General features: G+C 44.4%; 1 protein-coding gene across 1 annotated transcript in view; it reads left to right on the top strand.

Moving 5' to 3' along the window:
* The first annotated feature begins 2,691 nt into the window (after positions 1-2,691).
* Positions 2,692-20,438, top strand: part of Edem1 (ER degradation enhancing alpha-mannosidase like protein 1) — a 30,749-nt gene continuing 13,002 nt past the window's right edge. Inside the window, exons 1-5 of the mRNA XM_045133796.1 lie at positions 2,692-3,223; positions 11,090-11,162; positions 15,312-15,415; positions 17,113-17,284; positions 18,319-18,502. Coding sequence (XP_044989731.1) covers positions 2,748-3,223; positions 11,090-11,162; positions 15,312-15,415; positions 17,113-17,284; positions 18,319-18,502 — 1,009 coding nt within the window. The 5' untranslated portion in view covers positions 2,692-2,747. The remainder of the gene's footprint in view (positions 3,224-11,089; positions 11,163-15,311; positions 15,416-17,112; positions 17,285-18,318; positions 18,503-20,438) is intronic.

Below are 20,438 nucleotides of genomic sequence, written 5' to 3'. Positions count from 1 at the left end.
TCCTCCCACCTTCTGCCCCCAAATGCTGGGTGTCATTAAAGGTGTGTGTCATTATGCCCAGATCTGGGTCTGGTTTCTTAGCTGTCATTGCTTGAAGTACCCCTAGTGAAGGCAATGTTAGAATGAGCAGTTTGCCTTTTTTTTTAGTTTTTAATGTTTCATGATGCTCTTGTGAGATTATATACTGAAAAGTTTATCACAAATGAAGCTTTTTAAAAAAGTTTATTTTAGAGCTGGAGAGATGGCTCAGTGGTTAAGGCACTTGCCAGAAAAACCTAAGGACCTGGGTTCGATTCCCCAGTATCCACGTAAAGCCAGATATACAAGGTGGATCATGCATCTGAGTTTGTTTGCAGTGGCTAGAGGTTGTGATGCACCCATTTTCTCTCTACCTCTTTCAAGTAAATAATTTCTTCTTTTTAAAGTTGATGTTTGTCAGGTATAGATAGCACAGCCCTGCAATTTCACCCCTGGAAAGGTTGTGGCAGAAGGATCACTAGTTCAATGACAACCTTGAAGTAAAATATTTCGCTCTATTGGTGTGTGGAGTGCAGGTGTGTATTTGTCCTTGTGGCTCTCCGTAGGCTGAGTGGAATGTCTTGTGTCTTGCTTTCTTCCTTTCTGCTTGGCCTTGTTTTGAGCCAGTCTTTTTATGATTCTGGAGCTTGCCAGTCTCCTTCAACACTGATCTTGGCTCCAGGCATCCATGGGTGTGCACATATTTTTTTTTTAAATTATTTTGTGTGAGAGAGAATGGGTGCGCTAGGGCCTTAAGCCACTGCAAAAACACAACAAAAAAACTCCAGATGCATGTGCCACCTTGTGCATCTGGCTTTATGTGGGTACTGGGGAATCGAACAAGGGTTCTTAGACTTTACAGGCAAGTGCCTTAACCACGGATCCATCTCTCTAGCCTCTGCCCAGCTGTTTTATGTGGGGCCTGGTGATTTGAACTTGGGCAGCTTCAGGTACCCTCATTCTTGTGGGCAGGAAGTATACTTACTTCCTGAGCCATGTCCTCAACCCCTAAAAGAATTAAGGATGGAATTTTCTGATTAGATATAGGTGTTAACTCAGTTTTATCACCTAACATTCAATCTGAGACACCAGATAATCCATTTTCCTTACAATGCTTTCTATGAAGATTAAACACGAATAGTGAAATTTCATGGCCAGATTTACCAGGAAAAGCATCTTTCATAAATTGGACTCGTTTTCTTTCTTTTTTTTTATTCCAGGTAGGGTCTCCCCAGGCCGACCTGGACCTGGAATTCAGTATGTAGTTTCAGGCTGGCCTCGAACTCACAGCGATCCTCCTACCTTTGCCACCCAGTGAATTCATTTTTTAGTAGATCTTTTCTCTAATGTGAGGACAAGAGCTGTCATCAATGAGGTTGACAGTTTACTTCGGTGAAAGGTCAAAAATAAGCTAAACATTGCAAGAAATTACCTTAGGAAAGGAAACAATATGTAACAATATTTCGCATTCAGTTTCTAAGTTCTAGGGAGGCTGGGTCAAGGGGTGGGGTTCCAGCTTTGAGGAGGGACCCCAGACATTCTTTAGAGAAGGGCAAAAGGCAGAATCTGTAGGAAGACCCTGGTTCAAATTCTTTGTGCCTAGGTATATTTTACAAAGGCTCAGTCAGACAAAAGGATCTTAATGTGTTTCAGTTGCTGTGGGCTAAAATCCTCTCTGCTTTGTTTCTATCTTCACCCCGTTTTGCAAAGTCCTCTGACTCTGAAAATTTATCTAATTTGAGGGCATGCCCTCAGGGTTTGCCTCTTAAGCTTTTCAAAGGAACTGAGTTTGATAGACATGGTCTAAACAGGGGAGGCAAAGACAAGCATCCCTTATGAAGGCTGAAATCCTCAGCGTCCTTAATCATAGCAAATTGATGCAGGGGGGAGATGATTTAATCCGAATCTTCTCCACATTTCCAAGGTCAGGTGGGTCATTGTAGTCCTGTACTAGAGAGGGTGGGAGAGGAAGGACCATTAAATAGATCAGATTGGAATTTGATGGGTTCCGGGCATGTGTTTTAGAAGTACCATGACAGATGGTGGCATGTTGAGGCGTTGTAATAAAAAGTAGAATTTGGATTACCGTTTTGTGTATTCTTTGAGCCACAGTTAGGACTTCACCCCCAACCATGAACAGTTTAAACTCCTGTCCTTGATATGCACAAGTACCTCCTGCACAAAAGTGGTTCTCTCCTAACTCTTGCTAGGTCTTGAAGCCGTAGCGGCTTTCTAGTCCCTGGCTCTACCCCACACTGGGCGGGTCCGGGGCCACGTCCGTGTCCCGCACCCGTGCTCTCCCGTGCCGCGCTCCCATTGGCTGGAAGTTCTCCCGTCCAGCGCCCGAGCGACCAGTGCTCGCCACGCCAGCCCGGCCCTCGTCGGCCCGGCCCAGGGGCGGGGCTTGCGGCGGGGCGGGGCCAGAGGAGTGGGCGGGGCCTTGCGCGGGCCGCGGAGATCCAGGCCGGCCTATGGCGCGGGAGGGTGTCCCCGGGCGCGCCCCTCTCGGGCCCGGCCAATCCCGGGTGACCCTGCTGGCTAACGCGGGGGCCCGCAGGACCGGGTCGGCCCTCGGGGGGCGGAGGACAATGGGCCAGTTCCTGGTGCGTCACGAGGGAGTTCCTTAAAGGGGAAGTGAACGGGCCGGCGAGCAAGCGAGCGCGGGGCTAGGTGGTCGGCTGGGGCGGTCCCCCGCGCTTTAAAATAATGCCCGCGGCCGCCGCGCCACCATGCAATGGCGAGCGCTCGTCCTGGGGCTGGTGCTGCTGCGCCTGGGCCTGCACGCCGTGCTGTGGCTCGTCTTCGGGCTGGGGCCCAGCATGGGCTTCTACCAGCGCTTTCCGCTCAGCTTCGGCTTCCAGCGCCTGACGGCTCCGGACGCGGGCTCGCCGGCCAGCGCGGGGCCGTCGTGGCTGCAGCGGCCCGGGGAGGCGGCGGCGAGGCGGCTGGAGGCTCCGCGGCGCCCCGGGCCCGGCGTGTGCGGCTCTGCGCACTGGGGCTACGCGCTGGGCGGCCGCGGCTGCGGCCCGGACGAGTACGAGCGGCGCTACAGCGGCGCCTTCCCGCCGCAGCTCCGCGCCCAGATGCGCGACCTGGCGCGCGGCATGTTCGTCTTCGGCTACGACAACTACATGGCGCACGCCTTTCCCCAGGACGAGCTCAACCCCATCTACTGCCGCGGCCGGGGGCCCGACCGCGGGGACCCGTGAGTACCCCGCCCGGGGCGCTGGGGCCCCCGCGTCCGCGTCGCCTGTGACCAAGCCCCCGCTTGAGGTCCCTTTGGAATCCGAGAGCGGGTGGGGGTGGGCTGGTGACTGGTCTCATCTTGGTTCTGCTGGACTCTCCAAACTTCAGGACAGTCTGCCCCTTTTACAGATGGGGAAACTGAGGGTCAGAGACTGGCAGGAACTGGGCGCTGTGCCCAGGCCAGGGCTGCCTGGGCTTCAGACGCCGCCGCTCCAGATGCACGTATTAAGGGAAATGCATAGGCTTCCCTTTATAAACGCAGCTTCAGAACAGCCCTTCCCATCAGAGTGCCACACCCAAGGCTTTTTAATGTAAAAGTTCAGGAGTTGCTTCCCAGAAAGGGTTTCTCCAAAGCCACCCCTCGTGGAGGTAGAAAGGGTTAGTGTTTCGTCTTCCAGGTGCTGCTGCTTAACTCGGGAGAATTTAGTGAGGAAGGGTGAAGACTGCTTTGGTCAGACGTAGGGTCTGGATACTCCCAAGTGTGATTTCTCCTGCCTAGTTGATTGAGGACCTCATTGCATAGTGCCATCTTTCCAGTAAGTACCACTGTGGTGTTAGGGCTGTCAGAAAAGGTCAGCCCGTCCCTCTAGCCATGTTTGGGAAGGTGGAGTTCCTGGGTTACTGTTGTAGACTTCAAAGTCCAAGAGGGCAGTGTACCCAGCCGAGGCCCTCCCTCCTCCCTGCAGGGCTGGGTATGTGTTACCACAGATCCTGCCAGACCAGATGAGTGACTACTCTCCTGTTTCCCTCCCCTTAGGTGGGAGCGGAGCACTTGGATTGCTCATTGTCTTGACACCGCACATGGCCACGCTTGGACACTTTTCACATACTTTTCTTCACCTGGAGAAAAGCAGTCGAGTCTAGTTCCTTAGGTTCAAAGGAAGCCTATGCTCCAAAGGCACATTAAGAGTTAAAAAAATATAGGTTGGTTATCTGCAAATTCATATCCTAATTTGCAGTTTGAGAGCATGATGGAGCACAGTGTAGGCTACTGTCAACAGAACCAGAATTGTAGGAAGCCTATGAGTTACTTATCTTCCTTAGCCATGTCAATATGCATGTATGTGTATATGTGTGTATATATTCATATCTTTATATTTATTTGACAGTACTGTGAGGAGGACCCATGGTCTCATGCATGCAGCTCTTTACAACTGATGTGTTTCTTCAACTCTTTTTTTGTATTTTTTTGTATTATGTATTTTCAGTGTCTTTGAGGAAAAGAAATCTAAAAATTTTGGGAAAAAAATTACTGGTTCTTTCTAGTTTGTAGGAAGTGAATGAGTTGCCTGAAATGAATGTGTTGTCATGTTCATAAAGGAATACCAAGGACTTTAAATGTATTTTCTTTCAATTCTAATCCAGTCATCTTTCCCTCCCTCCCACTTTATTGTGAGAATGGACTTCATTAAATTGGAGAGGGGACCAAAAATCCCACCAGATAGGTTTTTTTTTTTGTGTGTGTGTGTGGATTTTTCCTGCCAACTGTGGCCCATATGTCCACAGATTTGTAACATAGTTGTAACCAAAGTGCACATATTTTGGATCTTAATGGTTTTGCTCATGGTGTTACAAGAAGAGAGAGAGCCCTTTCAGCCAGCCTGTATTCTCTGTCATACATTACTTTTCAGCTTTTTTTTTTTTTTAATCTGGTGGCCTAAAGAAAATAATTGGGAATTGTGATGACACACTGAAGGGTGAGTTGATGACATCCCCCCCCCCTTTTTTTCTTTCTCACTACTAGGGATTATGCTTAGTGTCACCAGAGCTTTAGGGCCAAAGACATGGCTCCAGCAGCCCCAAAAGGCTAGGCCTGGCCACTCCTCCCAAGAAGCCCATTAAAGATAGGAAATGGTAAAAAGCAAAGAAAGGAGATGTAATCTACATTAACATGTTGGAAAGATTAACAAAGAAGTGTAGTGAACCCCAAGTTCAACTTTGGTACTGACATGATTCTTGGGTTTAAATAGAGGAAGGATTGGGACAGGGGTGAGAGGTGTGTATCATTTTCTCAGCTCAGGTCCTGAAAGATGGTCCTATACTCCGTTAATCTGTTAATTGCCATCATCACCGGCCAGAGGAGATAACCTGCTCTAGTGTTTACACTCTACCATAGGTAACTTTGTGTGTCTCTCATCTTAGGGTTGGTCTCTCCTGCTTGGCCAGGCCTTGCTGCCCTGCAACCTAAAGTGGCTGCAGGTTTAGGATAATGCTTGCAGCCTTAAAGGGGAATGAGGGACTAAGTTCCACCAGTGTGTAGATTTAGATGCTCCATGAATGATTATTATGTCAATGTGTAAAGGGAAGCAGTGACCCAAAGGAAGGCACAGATGCTAGGCTTCCGTCCTGCTTTTAGTTCTTCTGTGAGCTGAGGGTGGAGTCAGTACTTTTTAGCAAAAGCAGCCTCTAGTTGCATGTTGCTGTGGGGCCTTGTGCACGACAGGACATGCAAGCGTTCCACCATTGTGCTATCTCCTCAGCCCTTTTCACTTTCTCTTTTGAGACAGGATCTTGCTAAGTTGTGCAGTCTGAACTTGAATTCTCTCTTGTGGCCCAGATTGGCCTTCAAGTTATGATCATCCTGCTTCCCACTCGGAGTAGCTGGGATTGCTTACTGTGCCACCAGATCTGGCTTTCATGTTTTTCTTAGTGAACCTTAAGAGCTTTCTGGAGCATTGGGAGCTCCTCTTTAGCAAGGTGAGATAATGATGGTTGATTCCACTTGCTGGTCTCCCAATGGCATGAATTTAGGCTTTCTGTGAGTGTTGTTTGGTTATACAATGATCATCTGTATAAATTGAAGTCAGGTCTCTTACGTAGGCTGTTGGGAAGATGGCATTTGCTCATGGTTCTTGCTAAATTTTTTGTTTGTTTTTGAGGTAGACTCTCACTCTAGCCCAGGCGGACCTGGAATTCACTATGCAGTCTTAGTCTGGCCTCAAACTCACAGCGATCCTTCTACCTCTGTCTGTCAAGTGCTGGGATTAAAGACGTGCTACCACGCCTGGCAGCTGTTGTTTTTGAGGCAGTAAAAAGAGCTCTGGAGTTTTGTGGCCTTGAGTAGATTCTCACACTGCCACTTACAAAGAATGAGAGGCTTTATTTTTTATATTTCATGTCTGTGATTTAGCTTTCCTTGTGCAGTGATGTTTCCTAGAAAAACTTCAGGCTTGAGCTTATCATTTCATTCTGGCTCTCAACAAGTAGGGTGTGTTTACATCTCCTAGTCAGTAACCTGTAATCAGAAAACCAAAGAAATCATTGAGATCTTTTATTACAATACTGGGAATTGAACTGGAAGCTTGTACATCCTAGTAAGTGCTTGGACACTAGCTTATACCCCAGCCTTTAAAAAAAATGGAGAGAGAGGGGGAGGGAAGAAGAAGAAGGAGGAGGAGGAGGAAGAGGAAGGGAGGGAGGGAGGGGGTGAGTCAATCTGTATGAGTGTACCAGAGCCTCTTGCTGCTGCAAATGAACTCCAGATGCATGAGACACTTTGTGTGAACGGCTTTACATAGGTATTGGGAAGTCAAACTCAGGCCAGCAAACTTTGTAGGCAAGCGTCTTGAACCACTGAGCCATCTTTCCAGCCTCCTAACCCTTTTAAAAGGTTTGTTTTGAGTGTTGGGGATATTGCTTAGTGGTAGGAGACTTGCCTTATATGCAGGACTCTCAGGTTCAATACTTAGTACTGCAATAAATAAGTAGCATTTGTTTGTAGACAGGGCCTTACTATGTAGTCCAGGCTGGTCCTAAACTTGCTGTGGAGCCAAGAATGACTTTAAACTCCAGATCCTTCTGCCTCCACCTTCTAAGTGCTGGGATTGCAGGTGTGAACCTGCTGTGTCTTTTTCTTTTGTGGGCACATTAGTGTGTGGTGTATCTTGCTGGTCTTGGTAGACCTGGGATCCTGTAACAAGTCACCATGAAGTAAACAAATTCTAAACACTATAAAAATAGCAAATCGCTCTGTTTGGTTCTGGGCCACTGTGTTAAGTCAGTTCCTCTCACATGCTTAATTTGGGTCATTGTATCCAAATTCAAAATGTTTCCTTGAATAAATTTGAGTATTTCTGTCATCCTTTGAATGGCACTATAATTTCAGGCCTTTGGTATGTGACCATTCCTAATTTTTCCTCAACTATATTGCTACTAAAGCAAAAAAAGCAAATTTCAAATGAAAAGACTAAATATTGATTCCTCACCTGGCTTGTTTTGGGGCAGCTCTCATTTAGGGTGCCTTCCTCTTCAGGAATTTGGTTGTGCTCAGTAGTAGAGCATTTGCCTCAGATGTGCAAGGGCCTAAAAAATAAAAAAAAGGCCGGGTGTGGTGGCGCACGCCTTTAATCCCAGCACTCGGGAGGCAGAGGTAGGAGGATCGCCGTGAGTTCAAGGCCACCCTGAGACTACAGAGTTAATTCCAGGTCAGCCTGGACCAGAGTGAAACCCTACCTTGAAAAACCGAAAAAAAAAAAAATAAATAAAAAAAAGATGGCCTTCTTCAGAATTGCTGTTTCTTCCCAAAATCCTTCAGAGTCAGGCGCAAGTCTCTTTTCATTGAACAGTTTGAAGGTGATTCTCGTAGACTTGCCCTGCTGTCCTGTTGGTTGCTTACCTTACATTTTAACGTCTCTGGAGCGTGGAGCGTCACTGTGTATTCACCTTCACTTCACTCTGTCTTCTCTGCCCAGAGTATCGGTCCCTGGAGCCACAGGTACTGTGTGTGTGCTACGTTGTCTCTGTGTTCACTCAGAACCAGTTAGAGTTTTGAACAGCTGTTACAAGTTATGCCTATGGAGGGACTTTTTGGTAACACATGTGTTTGATTTTGTTAGCTACATACATAATCAAACATTTTCTAGTAGAGGCCATCGTTTTCTCCATCTGTGTTTTGAAGTGCTGAGTGTCATGAACTTGTGGTTACTTGGGGTGAGTGTAGTTGTGGTTCAGAAGACTGCTTATGTAGCCAGGTGTGGACTCTTGAACCTCCTTTTTCACTGTTCTGTTGACTGAGCCCTATTGGGTAGGAATGGACATCCACAAGAATGTCCGAGAGTAGAGTCATCATCTTAGCTGTATCATGGGCTGACAGTCTGGAGACTGTCATGTTGTTAGGCCAGGGCAGTGTCGTGTGCTTTAATTTGTCCTTGATTTTCTTCCTACCATTTTTTTTTTTTTTTTTGTATTTCACTCTTTTTTTTCCTTTGGAGATGAGATCTTGCCCAAGCTGGTATTATAATTGACATTCTCCTGCTTCAGACTCCTGAGTGCTGGGATTATAAGCCTGTGCCACCATACTTGGCCTTAGTTTGGCCATTTTAAAGAATGCATAGTAATTATTTGGTAGAATATTCAAAATGAAAATTCCAAGTCTTTAAGTGGATTTCTCTGACGAGAATGGAGAGTTTACCACCATTATTACAGATATGTATGTATATGTGTGTGCATACACACACACACACACATATATATATACACATATATATGTGTGTGTATATATATGGTGTTGTTTGTTTGTTTTTTCTAGATAGGGTCTCTAGCCCAGGCTGGCCTGGAATTCACTATGGAGTCTCAGGCTGGCTTTGAACTCACAACGATCCTCCTACCTCAGCCTCCCAGGTGCTGGGATTAAAGATGTGTGCCACCACAGCTGGCTTAAATGTTTTTTTTTTTTTTTTTTTTTTTTTTTTATGCTGGAAGATGTTATCATTTGTTTGAGTGTTTGGCTTGGGCATTGTATTGAGAAGTTTTTGTTTTCCCCCCTTCAGTGCTGAGGTTCAAAACTGGGTCCTTCTACATGCAAGGCAGGTCTCCTACCAGTGAATTACACACCCAGCTCTTGAGAAGTCTTTAAAAACCAAGTCCCTTTTAGTTGTAGACTTAAAGAGAAAGTGCAGTAAAGCATGGGAAGGAGTGCACTGCTCAAAGAATAATGCCTTCCATGACCTAGGCCACTGGAAAGGCTGACACGCACACCACAGACCAGGGTGAGGTTCGGGAGAGGGTCCTGAGATGTGGCTTGTTCTCTGTCTGTTTTGCTTGGATGCTGAATAATTTGGAATCTGTCTTCTGATGAGGTGGATGTTAGAACTCACTGTGCTTCTGAGCAGCAGACCAAGGTAGTTTAATACTTAAGCCCAGGAAAAAAAGGTTCTTGAGTTGACAGAAGTGAGCCTGAGGAGTGTCTTGTTTGCATTGACCCTCCACCAACCCTCGGCACAAGTGTGCTCACTCTCATTGGCACTGCTTTTGACAGTCATATTTGAATCCATAGCTCTTGCCTTGAGAGGACCTTTTGCCATCTTAAAAGTTTATTTGGAAAGAATCAACAAAGAGAAGAAGCAGGTGCAGGTTCTAGCCATGCAGTGGGCTGATTTCATGGCAGTGTGAGACAGGACAGGTCTAATTCATGGCTGGCTCCTTTATGTGTCTTATTTTACAAAACATATCTAAAATTTGTTATGAATTACTTGTTTTTAATAAGTGGCCTAACCCAACATAAAACAGACAATTAGAAGGGTCAATGAAGATCTGAAGTTGAAATTATACCTACATTTTCATACAAGTCTCATTTTATTCTGGCGGAGGCCTGAAAGACCTTTCAGAGGGATATAGCAGGCCCGGCCCTCCAGAACCTTCGGGGAATGCTGCCCACCACAAGCTTCTTTCACAGGGAAGGCAGTGAGACCAGGAACTTTTAGGATGGTCCTAGGGTAGGTAAAGTGCAGATAAGATGGAACAAATCAGGTAGGCATGAGTCTTGCAGGAAATGAAAATGAGGCTTTTCTATTTTGGTCTCTAGGAAATGAGGTCTTTAAATAGTTGTCATATTGTTAACTTTACTATCATCTTTCCTCCCAAGCCTCTGGAATTATTTCTGGGTTTGTGGGAATAGGACACTGAACTCTGGTCCAAATTTCTTAAGCTCAACTTGATTATTTTCTGTGTTTCTCCAGCCCTATTTACCCAGTTGATTATTTTTCATTGTTTTCCTTGTAGTTTGTGTCATAAAGAAATACTAGAGTGACTGACGAGTCTTTCCTTGTACATCATTCTATAGTGTTTCACTATTAGTTCTAGTATTTGTAGTGTGGGGTTGGAACCCAGGTTCGTGTGTATGCTGGACAAGTGCTTTGCCACTGTGAGACATCCCAGCCCTGTAGTTGGTTTCTTAAGATTCATTCAGGATGAGGTATTATGAAGGTGAAAGGTGTGTGACAGAAGCCCTGGTGCAGCCCCAGTGAAGGGGAGAGAAGGCACTCGGCCCTGCTTTGGCTCATGTGAAGAGACAGCTCTTCAGAACTGAGACAGTAGTGGAAGACTAGTGTGAAGAAGTTGGTTTCTCTCCTGATGAGTCATACTGGTTGTGTAGCGCAGGTATTTACTTCTTTTAGCGTGACCAGCTCAGGTGTGTGGCTTCTATAGTAAAGTGAAAAGTAGGCCATATGATGGGCTCTCTTCAGTTCCTGATGATTATTAAGTTAAGAGAATTTTCGAGTTGTACAGGGTCAAAGAGATTGATCATATAGTGGTAAATTATCTCAGAGAGTGTGAATGACTTGGACACCTCCACACTTACCTTGAGTTCTTTCCACCAACATTATGCAAATGTGTTTTTACCGTTCTGTTTTGTGTACACAATAGAAACTTGCTCTTGAGATAGAAAGACCTTTACCATACTGAACTATGGTTAGTTTCTGAGTAAATTGGGGTTGCCAGTAGTTTTAGTTTCTGATGGCTGGTTAACTTTTCTGGTCTTTGTTTTTCCTCTCTCTCTCTTTTAAGATAAAATAACATTATTCAATTTTATTTATTTATTTTTCAGTTCAAATCTGAACATCAATGATGTCCTGGGGAATTATTCTTTGACCCTTGTTGATGCATTGGACACACTTGCAGTAAGTGTTCAGCTCTTTCTTCTTAATTAAGATAATTAAGATAAAGTGTTGGGGAGCTTATTTCCTTATTTCCTTTGGGAATGGGAATTCCAAGAAACTCTGTACTCAGAAAGCTTTGATTACTGTTATTTATTTTAACAACCTTTTTGGGAACAGCAAGAAATGTGTCATGAGACCAAGTGTGATTTTCCTTTAATGATGGGGAAGAAATGCATGATTGATTATTAAGAAACCTTTTTTCTTCCCAGTGTTCTTACCATCTCATGCCCCAAGGAGTCCAGAATTCCATTAGTACTCTAGTTAGTATTTCTGGAGTTCAAACAAGGTGTCAGGGTCAGATGGTATCCAAAATGCTATTTATCCGCCGGCTTGTCAGAACATCTGTGCCTAGTGCCCATCTGTGTAGTTTGCTTGTTTTAGGCCGCTGCCCATTCCAGATGAGGCTGTCAGGTTGGGTGCTGCCTTCCCCCTTCATCCCATGGGGTCCCTCCTTGACTTTGGGGAGAAGTTTGAACATAAGTATTAGAAATACTAAAGACAGTCAGCCACTTCGGACAGGTGGTCAGACCATGTCTGTGTGCTTCGGTTTTCATGACCTGGAACTAGAGAATCTGATGTTCAGGGGCCTATTCCAGCCTAGCGTGTTTTGCATTCTCCTTAGTAAAGGTAGCTTTACCCCTCTGTTATCCTTCCTGGTCCCACAAGCCTTTACCACGATGATGCTCCTCTTGTAGCCGTCTCAGATCATGTTTTCTTTTTAAAATATTTATTTTTTAAAAATATATTTTATGTATTTGAGAAAGAGAGACAGAGAGAGAATGGGCATACCAGGGTGTCCAGCCACTGCAAACCAACTCCAGATGCATGCACCACCTTGTGTATATGGCTTACGTGGGTCCTGGAGAATCAAACCAGGATTCTTTTAGTTTTGCAAATACCTTAACTGCTCAGCCATCTCTCCAGCCCTCAGATCATGTTATTAATTATTTATCTCATCATTTTGAGCATTCTAAGAAGTAGGCCAGATGCACAAGGTGGCACATTCATTTGAAGTTGGTTTGCAGTGACTAGAGGCCCTGGTGTGTCCATTCTCTTATCTGCTTCTTCTTTCTCTCTGTCTCAAGTACTATACACACAAACACACACCCCTGTATGTAATGCTAAGTTCACAGTACAACTGTCCAAATTTTTGTTTGTTTGTTTTTGTTTATTTTTATTTATTTACTTGAGAGCAACAGACAAAGAGGGAGAGGGAGAGAGAGAGAGAGAATGGGCGCAACAGGGCCTCCAGCCACTGCAAACGAACTCCAGATGTGTACTCCCCCTTGCGCATCTGGCTAACATGAGTCCTGGGGAATCGAGCCTCAAACTGGGGTCCTTAGGCTTCACAGGCAAGCACTTAACCACTAAGCCATCTCTCCAGCCCTGGTTTGATTTTTTTTCAAGGCAAGATCTCATTCTAGCCCAGGCTGACCTGGAACTCACTCTGTAGCCCTGGCTGGTCTCAAACTAACAGTGATCCTCTTACCTCAGCCTTCTGTGCTGGGACTAAAGATGTATGCCACCACACTCACAACTATTCAATGAGTAGTTGAGTTGCCAGTTCTTGGGAAGAGATGGAGAGAGCATTCTGCCTTTATTTTGTAAGTAGCAAAAGTAGGGCTCAGCCCTGGTCCCAGGAGGGCTGCCGGATTTCCATCTAGGCTAAAGTTGCAAAGCAGTTTCAGTTTCTCAGTGCTTCTCTCCTCAGTGATGTGGCTCCACTGAGTCACCCACCAACACTTCTCAGAATGTGCCCAGACAAGCAAGGGTGGCATGATTAGAGCTGCTTGTTGAGGGCAGTAGAGGCTGACTCAGCAGCAGGTGGTGTTTGAGAGGAACATTCCCAATATTCATATAGCCTACGAAAGTTCACTTCTCCATAAGTTTTCTTATTAGTCCTCATTGTGTCTTATACTCTTGCTCTATAAATAAAAAGACCTTATCACTTTATTTGCTTTTCTCTCCTCCATAATTGATTGTAAATGGTTGCATAGTAGGACTGCAGATTGTTGATTAAATGAATTTGTACTAATCCAGTATTGTCCAACACAATTTCCAAGGATATATTCCCTGAAGAATGCTATTTCCAAATGAAGTGGAAAAACTGTTGAAGAGACTCATTGCACGTTTGCCTTTTTTTTTCTTCTTCTTCACCAAAGTAGGGTCTCACTCTAGTCCAAGCTGACCTAGAACTCACTTTGTAGCCCCTGGCTGGCCTTGTATTGGCAGTGATCCTACCTTACTTGGCCACATTTGCATTTTAATTAACTTAGTTAATTCATTTGTTTTTATCTTTTTGGTTCATAAACCATGGTCTCACACTTTAGCCAAAGGTAATCTGGAAGTCAATATGTAGCCCAGACTGTCTCCCAACACACAGCAGTCTTCCTACCTCAACGTGATGGAGTTACAGATGTGAGCTGCCCACATTCAAGAACTTTGAGCAGCCCTGCAGTAAAGAGCGTGCTTTGGCTCTTCAGCTTTTCTCAAGCATGAGTCTGGTTACTTGGTACTCAGTAGCAATCTGAGTGAAGTGATAACGCTTGTATAATTAAGAATGGCTGGATTTCTTCACCACTCTCTGCTTGATTTGAGATCAAGAGCACTGCACTGGACCCAGATATTGTTGCTGGTGAACCTCTGTAAGGAAACAAACCCATTTCTCTGGTTTTCATGGTAGAATATTCATCTTGAATACCTTTCTGTATCAGGCTCATTTTTCAGGTGTTACTTATGTTGAGGTTTTCCTTTTCTTTTGCATGCATTTTAACTCTTAGGGGTAAGCAGTTCCCTGACCATTGTGTAAAATGTGAGCATTGTTGCATAATCTTTTAAAAGGAATTGAAAGCAGAAAGGAAATGTCTGTATTTTCTCTGTATGTTAGCAACTAACAATAGGAGAAGCATGTAGCATACAATACAATTAGAAAATATGACATATTTTAGTTTCTGATGACTTATCTTTTCCTGATTGTTTTGTAAGTCCTTATGATATCATTATAAGCAAAGTATTGTCAGAAAATTTTGGTCAGTCAGAATTAGATCATTTCCATGTGTGGTCATATATAAAACTTTATGCTCAATTTGTACCACTTTTAGGAGAGAAGAGCTTGTTGTGGCATCTTATGTACATACCTGACAGACATATGAATTGTAAATCTATGTTACTTACGAAGCTGGATATGGAGCTGATAATTTGTGTGTTTTGTTTGTTTTAAATGTCATTTGTTTGGGGCTGGAAAGATGTTTCAGCAGTTCAGAGCACTTGCTGTTTAAGCATCAGGGCCTAGGAGGGTTAGGAGGCCTAGAACCCACCTAAACAGCTGGGTGTGGCCACACACACGTCTGTAACCTCAATTTGCTGGGGAAGGGTGGGTGAAAAAGGGACCTGAGAATCTCTGGGGCTTGCTGACTGAAAATGGCAGCCCTGGGTTGAGGGAGAGATCCCATCTCAAGTAGCCCATGAAAGAGCCATAGAGAAGGACACCCACATCCTCCTGGCCTTTTCTCACACATGCACATGCCACTCATAAATGTACCATGCATCACACACCACGGCACACATGCTCCATGGACGCACGCATGTGCACTGTGCTTTGCCTCCAGAGATGTTACTACTACTTCTCTTTAAGTGTTTACATATCTGGCAAGCAAGTTCAGTTTTCCAGATGTCTTGGCCCTTTGAAAGCCAAGCTCCCAAGCTGTGGCTTCATTTGAAGAGTAGTGATAAAATCTTATTTTTATTTCTTAATTTTTGATTTGTTTTTTTCCCATTCCAGAAGTTTTTAGGAAAACACACTGCTTCGTATAGTAACATCAGACTGAAGCTTGTGGTAAAGGGAGTGGGAAGACAGGCATGCTAGTGCTTCTGCAAAGAAATGTTTTCACAGTTTTGCCAGTTGGGAGATGGGATTCTTGAGTGGCAGGAAATAGACTCACCATCTGTCTTGGAATGTATTGTGATAAAAAAATGACTGCTTTTCTACCTTTTATGTTTCTCTTTCTACTGTGATAAAACCACCCAGAGCAGACATTTAGATGCAGTGGATGGCTGCTGCATGGGTTTCCTTTCAGGCTGCTGTAATGGTTTCTGTTCCTCTGTTTAAAGATAATGGGAAATTCATCCGAATTCCAGAAAGCAGTCAAGTTAGTGATCGACACTGTTTCATTTGACAAAGATTCCACCGTCCAAGTCTTTGAGGCCACGATAAGGTAAAATAGTATATAAAATGTAGTGCAGGCTTCCTTTCATGTATATAAGCATGTGAATTCCCTGGAGGGTATTGTAGCCCCAAGATAAAGACAGAGAGCCCCTATGGACATTATGGGTCCATATCGTTTTCATTTTAGTATTATCAGAATGGGAACATTGGAGGCCTAAGACTCGTATTTGCATTGCACAGAAAGACACTTTTAGTGGGTATGTGTGATAGCTCCCCCTCTGATGCAGTTTCATGCTTTTCATTCATATGTGCTCTCATTTCCATTTTTAAGTTTCCTAGGAAAATGTGTGCATAATACAGAGCTTCTTATCTCTCCCCATGCAGAAAACCACTGTTTGCCTTAAAAAAAAAAAAAAAAACTTTACTCACTTATTTGCATGTATGTGTGGGGAGTGCATGGGTGTGCCAGGGTCTCTTACTGTTGCAGACGAATGCCAGAGGTGTGCACTATTTTGCATCTGGCTTTAGGTGGGTGCTGGAGAAATCAAACCTGGGCCAGCAGGCTTTATAAGCAACACTGAGACATCTCCCCAGCCCCCCCATGTGGATACACTTCTTTCATGTTTTTTTTTTTCTGGATTCTACTCTTTGTTAAGTGTATAAATCATAGCCTAGACCTAATTTCATATATTGCTTTCTTAAGTTTGCTGGACTCTGGACTGTATTTTCCTTTTGATTTTAAAATTAATATTTTATAGTTATTTATTTGACAGAGAAAGAGGAAGGAAGGGGGAAGAGGGAGAGAGAATATTGGTGTGCCAAGGCTTCCAACCATTCCAGATGTGTGCGTCCCCTTGTGAATCTGGCTAACATGGTCCTGGGGAATCGGACCTGGGTCCTTTGGCTTTGTAGGCAAATGCCTTAAGCACTAAGCCATCCCTCCTGCTTCCAGCCCTGTTTTTTGTTTTTTTTTTTTGAGCTAGGTTTTCACTCTAGCCCAGGCTGACCTGGAATTCACTGTGTAGTTGCAGGGTGGCCTTGAACACTCGGCAGTTCTGCCTCCCAAGTGCTGGGATTAAAGGCAGGCACCACCATGCCCAGCTTGTTGAAATAATTTTGACAGTTGTATTACTACATGACATTCTAGATGTACCTATAACATTTAAAGTTATAAAATAATTTGTTATAAAAAAAGAAAAATAATTTATTTTAAAAATGTTACAATCTGTTAATGGATGATTGGAGTGGGACATGAACCTGAGAGGGCAGCCTCCTGCCTCTGAGTAGGTCACTCTCCTTTGACTGCCCACCTTGCTTCTTACCACCATTGTAGTAGCTCATCAGTTGTCTGACAGTGTTTGCTGTGGCCTGTTTCTCATGTGGCTAGGCTGGGGGAATGAGTGCACAGTAGTTGAATGATGCACATGTGCACTCTGAGAACAGTTGGGCACTCAGGATCAGTACAGTCTTCTTCCCTAGTGCCCTAAGATTAAGATGGCCAGCTCTGTTAATGCTTTAGAAGGTGTCCCAGCGGCCTGTGTAAACGATTCCCGTCTCTCTGTCTGTAGTGCAGTGAACTCAGCATCTGTCACTTGGTGGAGCTTGAGGGAACTTGAGGAGGCCCTTAGGTCAGGTCTCTGACTCCAGGCTGCTCTGAGCACATAAGTCACAGGAGACTTGTGTCATTCTAAATCAGATATTCTATACTTACAAGCAACATGATTTAATTTGTTTTCCTTCCATTAGGGTTCTGGGAAGCCTTCTTTCTGCTCATAGAATAATAACTGACTCCAAGCAACCCTTTGGTGACATGACAATTGAGAATTATGATAACGAATTGTTGCACATGGCCCATGACCTGGCTGTGCGGCTCCTGCCTGCCTTCGAAAACACCAAGACGGGGATCCCCTATCCTCGTGTAAGTAGGTTGGCTTGTCCCTGTGTTTTGCTATTTTTGAGACCATGTAGTCTAGCCTGGTTTAGAGTTTACTGTGTGGTCCAAAATGGCTTTGAAGTGATCCTCTTATTTCATCCTGGGATGTGCTGGGATTGTAGGTATGAACCACCACATCCAGATGTTTTGTCCATTTGTGTTTGACAGTTTACCATTTTCCTGAATTAAAACCGTCTGATAGAAGGAATGGGGCTGAGGTATAAGAAGATGTCTTTGGGAAGGATTTGACCCTACATATAATGTAAATTTTTTTTTTTCAGCATTTACGAGAGTACCTGCTGTGTGCTGGGCATGCAGTAAGATAGTTAGCCTTTTCCTTTATGGAATTCAAGTTCCTGAATTCAGTGTCCATATCTCCTTTTTCATGTGTGATTTATATCCCCTGACATGTACATATAACCCAAGAGATCCTCAGACATGCTGTTGGAGCTCAGTCAAAGCCTGCATAGGCTGACAAGTTAGTTGCTCATCTAGGTACGAGGTCTGGAATGAGATGATGTTTTTTGTGGCATTTGATTTGCCAAGCCAAATAACTCCTCTGGGAATTGAGTCAGTTTTGAGGTAACTAGGGGAGAGCTGCCAGATCACAGAGCCTCTGTGATGAAACTGGCTGTCATACTCTGGCTTCGTGTCTCCTGTCTTTCTCTCCCAGTCTGAGACTTGTTTGCTAAGTGAGTCTGTTGTAGCTTGCATTTGCCTCTAACCTCAAAGCCTAGTGCTGTGTAATCATAAAGACAACCTGCCAGAAACAGGGTTTAATGAATAGCATCATAATCATTCCCCAAAGACTTACAGGACAAGGTTCTACTATGACTTTTTTTTTTTTTTTTTTTTAAGTAGAATTTTTCTTATCTGCTGAGGCTGGATTTTACCTCACTCTGCAGTCCAGGGTAACCTTGAACTTGTGATCCTTCTACCTTAGACTGATGAGTGCTAATACTGCAGTTATACAGCACTATTCCCACTTCCTCACAACTTTGTATTCTTCTTGCCCCCAGGTGAATCTAAAGACTGGTGTTCCTCCCGACAGTAATAATGAGACATGCACTGCAGGGGCCGGGTCTCTCCTGGTAGAATTTGGGATTCTGAGCCGGCTGCTGGGGGATTCCACATTTGAATGGGTTGCCAGACGAGCAGTGAAAGCCCTCTGGAGCCTTCGGAGCAATGATACTGGATTATTAGGTGGGGAGTACCTCCTACCATTGGCTCTGCATTACCTTTGATCATTCGTCCTATCTTCACCGCACCCTGACCACATCTTGCCTTTACCACTGAATATGACAATTCAGAGAATAGGCTTCAGTGCTAGCTGTGTCCAGTTTCTTCATGTGACCTTTTGTTTGCAGGGGTGCCATAGGCTTTGATGGAATCGAATAATACTTTTGTTGTCTGAGACACCCTTTTTGGTTTGGATCCCTTCATATAATCCACTTGGAAATTATTGTTAATGGAAATGCCATAAAAAGAACCACTTCTGAGGCAGATTTTATTGCTTCAATATAAGGTTCTAAATACAGGAATTTAGAGTTTTCAGTGGAAGCATCTTTCTCCTTAAAAAAAAAAAAATCTAGGTGAAAGCCCATGTATTAGATGCCCCCCCCCTTGAGAATGCTTAGGCAACATATGTTAACATCATAGAAAAATTCAAACATTAAGGTCAGGAAACTAGAAAGGGACCATGAGACTGGAAAAAAGAGGCTTTAAGGGAACTGGGGGAGGAGTAGGGAAGGCAGAAGAACACACGCAATATTCAAGTGGAAGGGGAACCCCCTTGAGAAGGGCCAGCAGGTATGGGGGAATAGGGAGAGGGGGAGTGGAGAAGAATGATGTAGAACAAAGTGTGTATAAAATGCCTTTAGGAGCACTGGGGGGTGGCCTAGCTGGTAAGAGCACTGCCGTGCCAGCACGAGGGCGTGAGAGGGCCTGCTTCACCTTGGCTTTGCTTCCCTAGCACCCATACAAAAGGCTGTGTGTGGCCACACACACCTGTAACACCAGTCCTGTGCACCGTGGAGACTGGAGAATCACTGGGCCTCATTGGTCAGCCAGTCTGATTGAATATAACTGTAGCTGTGGGTTCAGTGAGAGAGGAAGCATGCACATGAATGGCGGAGGAGGACTCTTGCCATCTCTGTGACCTCCACTCGTGCCCCCTGTATGTGCATCTGCACAAATACCTAAATGTGCCGCACATACACACTTGCTCAAACCATGCCATAAGGAAACCTGTTACTTTGTAAACTAATTTAAAAATAGATTAAAGTAAGCCGGGTGTGGTAGAGCATTCCAGGTTTGATTCCTCAGTACCCATGTAAAGCCAGTTGCACAAAGTGGCAGATACATTTGGAGTTCATTTGCAGTGGCAAGAGGCCATGACACACCCATATATATATACACACACTCTTCCTCTGCTTGCAAGTAAATCAATATTTTAAAAAATTGTAATGAATAACTACTGTGTATTCACATTCATCTTTAGTCACTGCTAATGTTTTGCTGACTAATGTTTTAATAAGCAAATTTTTTGATTATTTATTAGGGATAGAGAGAGGGAGAGAGAGAATGAGAATGGGCGTGCCAAGGCCTCTAGCTACTGCAGATGAACTCCAGATGCATGCACATCATGTGCATCTGGCTTATGTGGGACCTGGATAATCGAACCTGGGTCCTTTTGCTTTGTAGGCAAGTGTCTTAACCACTAAGCCATCTCTCCAGTCCCTGACTGATATTTTAATATGAGGTTTTACCTAAATAAAATTGTTTTAGGTATTGGGAAATAATTTGGTTATTCTGCAACCATAGTGGATCATTAAACAATTTTAAACGTGATTTTTTTTTTTTTCTTTTTCGAGGTAGGGTCTCACTCTAGCCCAGGCTAACCTGGAATTCACTATGGAGTCTCAGGATGGCCTTGAACTCACAGCAATCCTCCTACCTCTACCTCCCGAGTGCTGGAGTTAAAGGCGTGCGCCACCACGTCCAGCTTTAAACGTGATTTTTTTGATAAGAGAGAGATTGAGAATTGGCTCACCAGGGTGTCAGCCATTGCAAATGAACTCCAAATGTGTGTACCCCCTTGTGCGCATGTGCCACTTTGTGCATCTGGCTTACATGGACT

Source organism: Jaculus jaculus, chromosome 14 (genome assembly GCF_020740685.1).
Source record: "Jaculus jaculus isolate mJacJac1 chromosome 14, mJacJac1.mat.Y.cur, whole genome shotgun sequence".
Lineage (NCBI taxonomy): Eukaryota > Metazoa > Chordata > Mammalia > Rodentia > Dipodidae > Jaculus > Jaculus jaculus.
This window is presented reverse-complemented; position numbering and strand designations above follow the sequence as displayed.